General features: G+C 44.1%; 1 protein-coding gene across 1 annotated transcript; it reads left to right on the top strand.

The window, feature by feature from the left end:
• Positions 1-504: 504 nt before the first annotated feature.
• On the top strand, positions 505-3956 carry LOC119270086 (probable histone acetyltransferase HAC-like 1). Its single transcript, XM_037552050.1, has 5 exons — positions 505-882; positions 1165-1264; positions 2802-2946; positions 3335-3423; positions 3512-3956. The coding sequence occupies exons 1-5, from the start codon at positions 752-754 to the stop codon at positions 3734-3736; spliced, it is 690 nt and encodes a 229-aa protein (XP_037407947.1). The 5' UTR covers positions 505-751; the 3' UTR covers positions 3737-3956.
• Positions 3957-11713: the final 7757 nt, after the last annotated feature.

Raw genomic sequence — 11713 nt, forward strand, 5'->3', positions numbered from 1 at the left:
GTGTCCTTTCAAACACATATCAAGATAAAGACCATAGGAAGACACACACGAACAAGATCGAACAATAGAGGATTGTCATGACATAGGAAGATAACGATCTTCTCAAGTGTCGCTCTCCGGCATCTGCATTTTCGGGAGGGGCTTCGCCTCAAGGGAGACAAGTGTCACACATCCCATGCTACCGCCTATGAAAATGAGGTCACCCACTAAAAAAATATAAAGAAAACGGGAAAATTTGTGGGACATGAAGGTAAGTGTGTATGTGTTATTGGGCCCACCTATCTCCGCATCGTGACCAAAGGCAATGAGGCGATGATGTTTGTCAAGGTCCAATGTCAACCCTATCTGTTGGTGTCGTGACATGAGAAGATCACGTCGTACTCAAGCGCCGCTTTGCGATGAGTGTCACGCCTCCCTTGCTAAAGGCGACGAGAAGGAGCTATCCGGATACAAAATAAACAAAAGGGGTAGTTGGGATGGGTATGAGCTGGCTATGCAGCAAAAGCGCGTGTGTGTAAGGGATGCTGAATGAAAGCGTTTGTGAACACCTCGCCTCTTCCCCGCGTTCTCATCCTGTTGAGCGTCTCTTCTCTCCCCGAATTCTCCAGTCCCTGATACAAATCAACACGATCTCATCATAGACGAGGCACTACAAGTGCTCATCCTTACTCTAGAAACCTTCGCCACATCAGTCGACCCCACGTTTTGATTGCGGTTGGCTGCGAAGGTGAGCGAGGGGAAGGCGGTGCAGATGAATCGGTTGGGCGGCAGTGGCATTGGCGGCGCCGATGTGCCACCGCTGCAGCATCAGCGGAGGGAGGATGTGATGGGCCTTGGCGATCCCATGCTAGTGGCGCTGCGCAACAATTACCGCCAGAGGATGTAAGTGCTTTACTACTTCTATCTCCGTAGAAATTTATGTAGGATGTGGTGGTGCCCACTAGTTATTCAATCAGGGGTTTCAAGTGTATATATGCACTGAATTAGAATCAACTTTCACACAGCACCGAGATTGATAACCTTCCTTTTTCTCAAAAAAAAGATGGTTGATAACCTTCCCTTATTTTGCAAGGTCTTGTTTGACATAATTTCCAAAACACGCGAGGTGGGGGCACATGAAAGCCTTCTTTATTTGATTCTATTTCCTTGTTCTTGAATTGCGAGATTATATGAAGGAAAGAGGGTACCTGCTGACTGGCAGCGGGGGCTGCCGGAACTTGCTAGGCGGGTCGAGAAAGTCTTGTTTGAGAAACACCCAAACAAGGTGCGCTCTGTTTACTTGTTCTTTTGTACGTATGTACCCCTCGTCCATCTCTTGACTAGGAAGGTAATGTTAGGAATAAGCATCTTTTTACTTATTCTTTTGTATGTAAGTATATCCCTCGTCCATCTCTTGACTAGGAAGTAATGTTAGGAATAAGCCACCGTGGTAGTGATCAGTGTGCGTGTGTGTGCGTGCTGGTCGAACCGGGCGCTGGTGAGTGGCCTCGTCGTGTCCATAGGCGTGTGTGAGTGTGCGCGCGCGTGCTGGTCGAGCCGGGCACTGGTGCGTGGCCGTGTCGTGTCCGTAGGCGTGCGTGTGTGCGTGTTGTGGTGGTGCGTGAGCTAGGCTCGCGTTCGAGTCCGCCAGCGTAGGGCTAGGTCGTTGACGTAGATAGCGGGGTGAGCGTGGCGATCTGTTGCGGGCCCGCCGCGTCACGCACACGTGGGAGCGCGTCGTAGGCACGGCCAGAGCGACCGGATCGCGCGCTCGAGTGGGTAGGAGGCGTGAGGGTCGTGCCCTAGTACTGGCGCGGGTATAAAGCCCGTGTTCTGGGACATGGATTTTTACTAACTCTATGCGCACACAACTGAAATCGCTGCCACTCATCAAGCGTGATGTCCAATCGACATGGGCCACCACCGTGTCAGCCATGCAAGTTCTTTATATTCTTTGTCAGAAGTGGCTGCATTCATCACGTTTTGAGGTGGTAATACTAGACTGCAATACTTTTTAGTTGGGCGCCTAACCAACCTGGATGCTAATTAAGATCTCACATTCAGAATTAATATTTTGGGATTCCTTTCTTTCACACACCACGAACTAACAATCACACTGTGTATATAAAGTTCTTCTATTTTTTATGGCAAAGTTCAGAAACTGTGTTAACAAAGTTCTTCGGCTTCAGATAAAATTTCTAGCAAAGTTCTTTAATATTTCTAACAAAGTGCGGACCTACAATCTATAAAGTTCTTCACTGTTTCAAACAAAAATATTTTTCAAATGTATCCAAACCAGATCTTGTTCTAAAGGGCTTGGCACCACGAGTTCAAATATGTAAAAAGTTTAAAAAACACAATTTTGCTTTGAAAGATATGGATCATCTAAATTGTCAGAGCAAAATAAAAGGTGATTTAATTAGAAGGGAGAGGGAAGATAAAGTAGGCATGCATGTGTCAGTATGTGCAGCGTGTGTGCAGGGAGAGAGAGAGAGGAAAGAAACATGCACATGCAAGGGGCACGCATCCACATGAATAAGCAACGCTAGGAATTCGCGTTGTGCGCGCAAAGCGTTAGGATTCACCATATTCACGTGTTCTGTTCGTTGTAACGGCAGGGTGCCGGAGTTTGAACTTGAGAAGAAATGCTGTCTGTGCAGCGAGGCTTTCGTCGCCGAAAACCACCACTGCCCCCTCTTTCTTCTTCCTCCGTTCAAGCACGAGTGTGAGAGAGAGAGAGAGCTAGGGTTTAGACCCGACATGTAAATCGCTGTCTCATCATTTTTTCTGATGATATCACCTTTCACCTGTTGTTTCGGCAGTGGGAGTACTACAACATGACGAATGGACCAGTTGAGCCACATTTCGAGTTTGCTGTGACCTCGCTTGCTCAGATTCAGAGGCAGAGAGCATCTTCCACTGCGTATGCTCATGGGGGCATGATACCGGCACCTGGTGTCACGCAAGGTGCTTACTACAAATCGTTGAATGTTTTTTGTGGCAGACAACAACATCTGCTGCAATAATCCTGGTTCTCCATCCAGTTACCTCAATGCAATTTGCACATGATGTTTTATTTACTGAGCTTCTGCAATTAGCTTAAAGATCAAAGTGAAATTTTAACCTTAAAGATCCACCATTAGGAATTAGCTTGACGTATCTTCTTCCTTCAGACTCTTAATTTCCCTTTTGCTTAGCATAACGTATGAACCAGAGCAGAGCTGAGATATCAAAATGTTCACTGTCAGTGACCATCTATATGCTATTAATCTTATATAGAGCATTATGCTAGCTAGTGTGCCCTGTAAATCATGCTTCCAATTTATTAGCTTGGTTTGCGTTGCTTTCTTTCCAGGGGATACCTCCAACGAGCTTGTGAACACACTACTATCTCTGGGGATAAACTCTAGCGATGACCTCTCAAAAGTGTCGAACAGCAACTTGGTAAGAACACTACACTGGACTTCACCCATGGTAACGTGTTACGCTAGTTTTATCAGCTCATCACTACTACCTATATATGGAAACGCAGGCAATCCGTGCACCTGTTAAGAAGGAGGTCTCAGAGGAACCAAAGTTCAGCTGTCCATTCTGCTTCGACGAGCTGGTCGATGCGTCATCAACTATCTGCGGCCACATCTTCTGCCACAAGTGCATCAAGTTCTCCGTCCAGGCTCAGAACAGGTGCCCTGCCTGCTGGAGGGGACTCACCATGAACAGCTTCCACCGCGTCTACCTCCCTGCTACCATGGACTAAACTGATCCAGCCCTTCTCGTCGCTGGCATTTCATCATCCTATCTGAACTATTATTCACAGGGTTATCGTTACCATTCAACTATTGGTACTCCGGGGGCGTGTTACCGATCTGCATCCGCCGCTTGTAATAAACCGTAGTCTCTTCCTGTGGGAAATCAAAACCTGTGCTTGGCACCTTGAAAATATATATTCTGATCGTTAAGGTATATTTGGTTGTTTGCGCGCTCTGCAGTATGGCCTGACACATATTTGAAGATTTGGTCTTGCGTTGTCACCTTTTTTTGAGTCTCACAAGTCACAACCTTATTAATTGGCAATAGTTCTGGAGGTACAAACGCTGAGTGGCGGAGGGCCAAGCCATACATATGGAGGCTGGGGGTGCCATAGATAGCAGAACGAGCATAAGGCCACCTCGGAGAACTCACTTAGCATAAGCCATACATGGAGCTTCCTTGTTGCACTCACTTGCATAAGGCTACCGAGGAGAACTCCGAGGCTTGCGCCTTCTCTTCTCATATGATTTGTCCATACTGACAGAACCAGAATCCCTTGTCACCAGTTGCCTCCCTTGTCAGCACCTCCACAGGTGCCCTCATGTCCTGCTTGGTCTTCTCACCAACTGCACCTGACTGCTCCACCAATGAATCAGTTTTGCGGTTAGTGGCGAGAGATTGAGTAATCTTTCGGTCTTCATAGGCTTCTATCTTGATGAAATTCAAACTGCTGTCCCTCTTGCAAATATCATCCAAATTTTGGTTGAGCATCTTGATGCGGGTGCCGATGTCGCGAGCGTGGAGGGGATTCCACATGAAAAAGAGCAGAGGGTTGAGGCACCCCCTGTCCTTGGTTTGACCTTGCTCCATGGCCTTGAGCTGACATAGGTCGATGATGTCAGTGGCAAGGTACATGGCACGCTTCAGTTGCCCCACCTACCCCCGCATATTCTCATCGATGATGTTCATCCAATCAGCATCAGCAAGGAAATTTTTGAGGTCCCCAAGCTTGATGCCCAGGTATTTGATCCCATTGGACACACCGATTAGCATGGCCACCTCCTCTTTGGCCATCTCGGCGAGCATGCTGGTCACGTAGGATGCCAAATCTCAGAACCCCCGCCATTGGTTGCAGGGTTCGCTCAGGTTTGACCTAGTACTGACAACAAGCACGCAAATAAAAATTAGTCCTCTGTATAGCTTGCCCTGAGAGAAGTGGTGGTGAGCACCGAGTGGTACTTGCAGACTTGCTCCAGTGGAAAAAGCTAGGTAGATACCCCTTGCTATGTGAGAAGTAGTAGTGGTGAGGGAGTTTTTCTCAGACAGATAACGGCCAGTAAGTTAGATTTCCCTGTGAAAACAAAACACTCACCTAAGTCAGATCGTTTGCTTTGTTATCTGAAACCTGAAACTAAACTGGAGATGATTGTAAAACATGAATATACCAGATAAATCAGGTGCAACGGCATCTAAACTTCATGTGACTGTTGAAAAAACAACACAGACACATCGCATTGTCATAACAACATAAGATGCCATGGTCCAAGGATCCCATCGGACTAAATTGAATTATTCATCTGATCTCTCTCTCTACTCTGCTTCCTCACTCGACTTGGAGTCTTGGACTCACCTCAATAAACAGCTGCATGCCGCTTCAGACAGAATGACCAAGTTCAGCAACAGACACTCGGTGGATTCTGAACCACCGCATGTCGTTAAACGATAGCCATCTAGTATATGTGGTTGTTTGGTATATCATCAGTTTCATCGAGTTAATTGTCAGCTCACACATCACAGTATATTAGAATAGCAAAGCAAAGAAGTAGAACCACCCACCTTTCTGTTGGCAATACAAATTGAAATTACTAGCTGAATGTTAAGGTTAATACGGAAGAACCGCTGAGCCTTTCTATGCAAATAAATTACTAGCTGAACGGTGAGGTTGAATAATACTACAGCTTCACAGAACTTCACTACTCTTGGTTCATTATCCAAGAAATACCAACAGCCGTACTGTGGATTTTGCAGAATACATTGTGACTTCTGGCTACAAATACAAGGGCACCACTTGACTGCTAAAGGTAGTAGGATGAACGTTCCAACTTCGTAACGAGACATTCCTATCCTTCTTCCAATCTTTACCTATTAATAAAGCGGCTATCTGGTCGTCCGTCATTAAAATTACCCTTCAAGTTGGTTAAAATTACCCACCAATGCCACCCGTAAGTGAAAAAACGATTCGTTTTTTTGGAACAAAAACGTCACCTCATTCGTTATTTTATACGGGCGCGACGAGTAGGGGTCACAAAATGAGGAGCAGCGGAGAGGTTGGCCGATCGCTCTTTTATCGGCGAGACGGGGTCACAATTTTTATCTTTCTTTTCTCACACATGTCCTACTCATGTATGCGTTTATGGGCCGGCCCATGTGTGGGGCTTCACTCCCCTGAGTTTTTTCATTTTTCATTTTTGTCTTTTCTTTTCTCATTCTGTTTTCTTTCTTCTTTCATCTTTAAATTAATTCTGGATTTTAATATTCTAAAAATTGCGAGTTAAAAAAATTAATTCTGGAAATAAGTCTGATAAAAAAACAGAAAATATATGTGAATTCAAACATGTTTAGAAAATCATTAAAAGTTTGCACATTCAAAAAATGTTGGTGGTTTTGCAAAACTGTTCGCAAAATTATAAAAAAAACAAAATTTGTAAAAAATGGTCGGGAAATAAAATCATGTTCATGATTTTGAAAAAATGAACATGTATTCAAAACATATTCGGGAATCTGGAAAAAAATGTCCTTGAAATTTTAGAAAATGTTCACAATAATAATAATAAATAGTTGTTTTTTTAATTTTGTTCCCCAATTTAAAAGAAAGTTCATCGATTCAAAAAATGTTTGTCGAGTCCAAAAATGTTAATCAATACGAAACCGGTTCATACATTCAAAAAAATGTAAACAAAACTAATGTTCATGAATTTTTTGAGAAAATCAAAAATTAAAAAAAAAAATTGTCGTTACAAAAAACTGTTCACTGATTCAAAAGTATTTTATGTTTAGGATTTGGTTAGTCTTTCGAAAGTCTTTATATGTCTTGGCGTTGGGAGTAGCTCGTGGTCAATGAGATTTGTTTTTAAAGTTTTAAACGATCCCTTGCGCAACATAGTGACAAGTGTGGCATGCACTGGCAAACTCATAGCCTTGGAATTTATCACGTCGAGTGCATTGTGATCACGTGAACATCGCGGCCATCATCGGCTAAGGTGAGAAAAAAAATAGCAACATGGTGAACCACTATGTGAAAATAGAGTACGCTCATATATCAAGATATTGAGTCATACTTATTTGGTTAGCCATAATTTTTTGTCTCCCGTTGCAACGCACAGGCATATTTGCTAGTTAAAGTCAAAATTCCTATGGGAAATAAAAATCACAATTCTTAAAGGATGGGGGTGACCTTGATGACGATGGCGGTGAGGAAAGTTGCTGGAGCGGCGGGCGTACTGCTCCGAGAATTTGTCCGGGCCGGCCTTCTCCTCGAGTTGGCTGCTACAGAAAGAAACTGCCTCGGAGATGGTCGCCGGGACGCTAGGGTTTCGCGGAAGCGCGGCCGGCAGAGGGCATGCGATGCCCTTGGTGGCTTGCATCGGCGTCGTCGCAGGATCCGACATCGCCACGCCCGGATGAAGCCGGAATTGCTTCTCCCGTCGAAAAAATCCAGCTTTTCCAAGGGAGTACGGGACGTGGATGGCGGAGCTTTTGAGAAGGGGACAGGGACGGGGGCTGCGGCGAGGAGAGAAGGAATCGGGAGCGAGGAGGAGGACGTCGAGACGCGAGGAGGTGATTGCGGGGATTTTTTCCAAAAAAAACAACAAAGGGACGTCGCGACGGACAAAAAATGCCACTCGAAGGAATTTTAGGAGCCTCCTTAACTCCTTTTCGAGATCACTCCTTAGCGAGAGAAATACAGGAATTCGCTCCACGCAGGGGTCGAACTACTGCGACCCGGACCATTTGGACACTGCCCTGTTCTCGTTTTATATCCTTCATTCATCAATACACCTATAATATTGAGTCTGTTCCGTATTTTTGTCGTCCTCTGTTCTATTGCTAGCCCGGTCCATATTGTGGGCTTCATTTACTTTTGGATGTAGCACATACGATGACTACGTAAATTTCAAGATGACATGTTGACTCAATCTCTTGGAGGTGCTTATATAGGTGGGTTGTGCGTGTGTGTGTTTGTAGGGGTGAGTATATGAGTGATTGTGCCTGTATTGATATTAAAAAATATACTTTTGGATGACTTTTTGATCAAGTTCTTGTTGCGTGGAGGTTGTTTTGAACTTCCGGTTTTTTCTAGAGAAGAATCTTTTGCTTTTGGTTTTGGATTACGCGCACCGATCGATGATGATGTTGCTTGCTTTCTTTTCTTGATCTATTAACTAGCACATATGCCCGTGCGTTGCAACGGGGAAAATTGATGTTTTGCACAAGCATAATGTCCAACAGCATTGGATTCATTATGAAGAACATGTTGCAAGGCAACATCGTCCTTCTACAAAATGAACATAAAAAAATACATCGCAATTTAGTCGTGTTCATATTTTCTTTGCGGGGCGTAATGTCCCACTGATTTCATTTAAATACAATCCCTTTTTAATGGCATTTAAGTATGATCCTTTCATTAATTATCATGAAGTCCTTACCCGTTTTAGTCGGGAATCAAATCTTTCTTTTCTAATTTAGTAGCCCCAACACATTAAGGCTTATAGATCCTTTCTTTTAATTATCCTACCTTTTTACCTCAAATCCTTGATGTAGGATTTATTAATACCATAATCTTTCTAGTAGTTATTCCACCGATTTACCCATAATCCTTTCTTTAATTAGCCACATTCATTTAAATATTATATTTAAGCCCACAATCCTTTCTTTATTAGCTCATTCGCTTAATTAGCTCTCTCTAAACATGAGCCTTGGACCTCACCCTTCCCCATCTACAGGAACGAAGGGCGATTTGTGCGAACCCCGGGCTCTCCACCTCGCCGTTGCCGAATCGGCGGCTCCCTCGCCCTCCGCCGGACGCTCCGGCGACGGGAGGACGGGGGAGGCCGGATTTGCAATGTGTACATAGCCTAGGGAGCCAGCCGATGGCGTCGTGGAGGCGGCGGTGTGACTGGATCAGCTTTTTGCAGGTGTTGGTCTCCCCTTCGACGGCAAAGTTCCGGTGGAGCTCCGCCGTGGACCAGCTCCTTTCTTCGTGCTCGCTGCTCGGTGGAGAGGCCGTGCACGGTTCCCCCGTGCCGGAGATCGAGGGATGGCGGTTCCGGCGGTTGAAGATCTGGAGAAGGAAGGCGATGTTGAGCAGTGCGACGACGACGACGGCCATGGGTGTAGACCCTCAGGGACCGTTGATCAGAGACTTTCCGTTTCGCCCAGGGGATGCTTCGATCCAAGGCGTCAGCGAGCGGCGAACGGCGCGTCACCGGCTCGTCCACGGCGCCGGCGTAGTCGGGTTGCAGAGGGGCTTGGTTGTAATTTTCCTTTTCTGTGTGGGCCTTTCAGTAATTTGGCCGTTTTAATATCAACTCATTTTCTCACAAAAATAAATAAATAAACATGATGACTGCCACTCGTATATTTAGAGTGAGTTGGGATTAGTAAATATGGAAGGTGCATAAGTTTTTGGTTGTTACATCTAAGAGATAGACAGGAGGTCTTGTGTTCAATTCCCACAATGTTGATTTATTTTGACCCAATTATTTTTCGCGGTCTCTCTATGAAAGCCCATAAAAGGCCCATCACCATACAAGTAGCTGGCCCAGATCGCTTAACGTGTGTAAACTAAATATAAAGGACTAAACCAAATTAAAAATATCTATTTCCTTTAATAGTAGGTATAGATTTTAAACTGATTTCTTGTTCTTCTTGACAAATATCGTCATCTCAGGCATGTGCTTTAGTTATCTAGTGTAAAAAACGCTCTTATATTATGAGACGGAGGAAGTAGTTAGCTTGTGGGTGTTTGTGTAATACAACTGCACGACAAAGCTCGGGGCAAGCGACGTGTTCTTCAAGCAACACCCACAAACAACACCTTTACTTGGGTATATCAAGCAAAAACCTATGTCATATGTACAGATGGAACCAGACACTATCTCTATTTTGTTCTTCCACTTTTCTCTCAGACTATGTGCTACAGGAAATATGTAAAAATTAATACAATCTCAAATGCAATGCAAGGGTTCCCTCGATAGCATCATATGAAATCCTGGTCTTGGTCGTCGCCTTGCAGGGAGTTGTCTCTGTCAAGCATCCACTTGGTCATGTTGGCCTTGTGCACAAGCCGGATTAATGCCTCCACCACCTCTGACATCGGCGGCCCGAATTCTAGTTCAGCCTGCAAGCACACACATTTTGATAGGATCAGTGATAAATAGATAGACAATTACTTGCATCAAAGAAGCAATCTAACTATACATAATCAGCTAGCTTTTGCGGTGGTTACGGTGGGAGATGAGGTGGCTTGGAGGCGCACTCGGTGGATGGACTTGGCGGGGAGCCGCGAGAGGAGGTCGGTTTTTGTAGGATGGAGGCGGCGGTTAGCTCAGGTGGCGGGAAGAGGAAGGACATAGAAGCAATAGGGGAGAGGGGATGCGAGCGTGCTAGCCCATGAGACGAGGGGGCCAGACGTGCGAAGGCGCTAATGAGCAATGGCGGATGGCCTTCGCTTGTTGGGCGGCGATGGATGGACATCCTACTTTTTTTCCCAAAGCAAACGCTCCCCCAATAAAAAAGGAAAAATGGACGCCTGTCTGTCGACACGAAGTGGCAGCGGCGGAGCAGAAGCGCCTTTTTCTTTTAGGTAAAAGAAAGAGCAGAAGCAAACACTTCCCACAAGAAAAATGAAGCGGACGCCTCTTTTATTTTTCGCGGCGGCGGCGGCGTCTGTGAGAGAGCGGGCTTTTTTTAGCGCGTGGGTGTGGAAGCGGCCGGGCAGAACAAAGGAAGCAACAATGGTGACGGTGTCTGTGGGAAAGCGGGCTTTGTTTAGCCCATGGGAGTGGAAGCGGCTGGGCGGAATGAAGAAAGCGGATGTGGGAAGCTGGGAGCCTTTGAATCAGGCCAGCTCATTACTGTAGCTACAACGCGAGAGTATTTTCCCTACGGTTTTGCTTATCTGTTTTCGCTGTTTGCAGCGGTTTACGTGGGTTTTCTCTGGTTTCCTTTTCATTTCTTTTTTTCTTTGGCTCTCTTTCAGTTTTTATATTTCTTTTCGGTTTATTTTATTTTCTCTGTTTTTCTTTTTCCTTTTTCATTTTCTAACACACATCTACTTTTTTTCACACACAATGTACATTTTTAGTATACATCACCAATATTATTTATACAAGTTTAACATTTTTACAAATACATGGTTAACTTTTTTTTCCAAATACATGTTTTGATGTCTATTTTTCATACATATTGTACATTTTTTGTATGCATCTGAAACATTATTTGTATACATGTTTAATATTTTTCAAATACACCATTAATTTTTTTTTTAAAATATACATGTTTTGATGTCTGCTTATTTCCGATATTCCTCTTCTAAGTCTTTCTTTAAAGTCCTATATTCGTTCTCTGGGTTTCCATATTCGTTTTCTAGGCTCCCATATTCGTCGAGAATCTCCGCCCTTCTTCCACTCCGTCCCGTTGTATACTTTTAATATACATATGAAATAATTTTTGATACACATTTAACACTTTTCAAATACATGATTAACATTTTTTTCAAATATATGTTGTGATGTCTACTTTTTTCATACACGTTGTACATTTTGTACACATTAGGAACACTTAATTATACACATATAGCATTAGATACATGATTAACATTTTTTAAAATAGATGTTTTTGACATCTATTTTTTTCTACATGCATGTTACACATTTTTGTATAAATCAGAATCATTTTTCTATACATGTTTGACAATATTTTT

Source organism: Triticum dicoccoides, chromosome 3A (genome assembly GCF_002162155.2).
Source record: "Triticum dicoccoides isolate Atlit2015 ecotype Zavitan chromosome 3A, WEW_v2.0, whole genome shotgun sequence".
Taxonomy (NCBI): Eukaryota; Viridiplantae; Streptophyta; class Magnoliopsida; order Poales; family Poaceae; genus Triticum; species Triticum dicoccoides.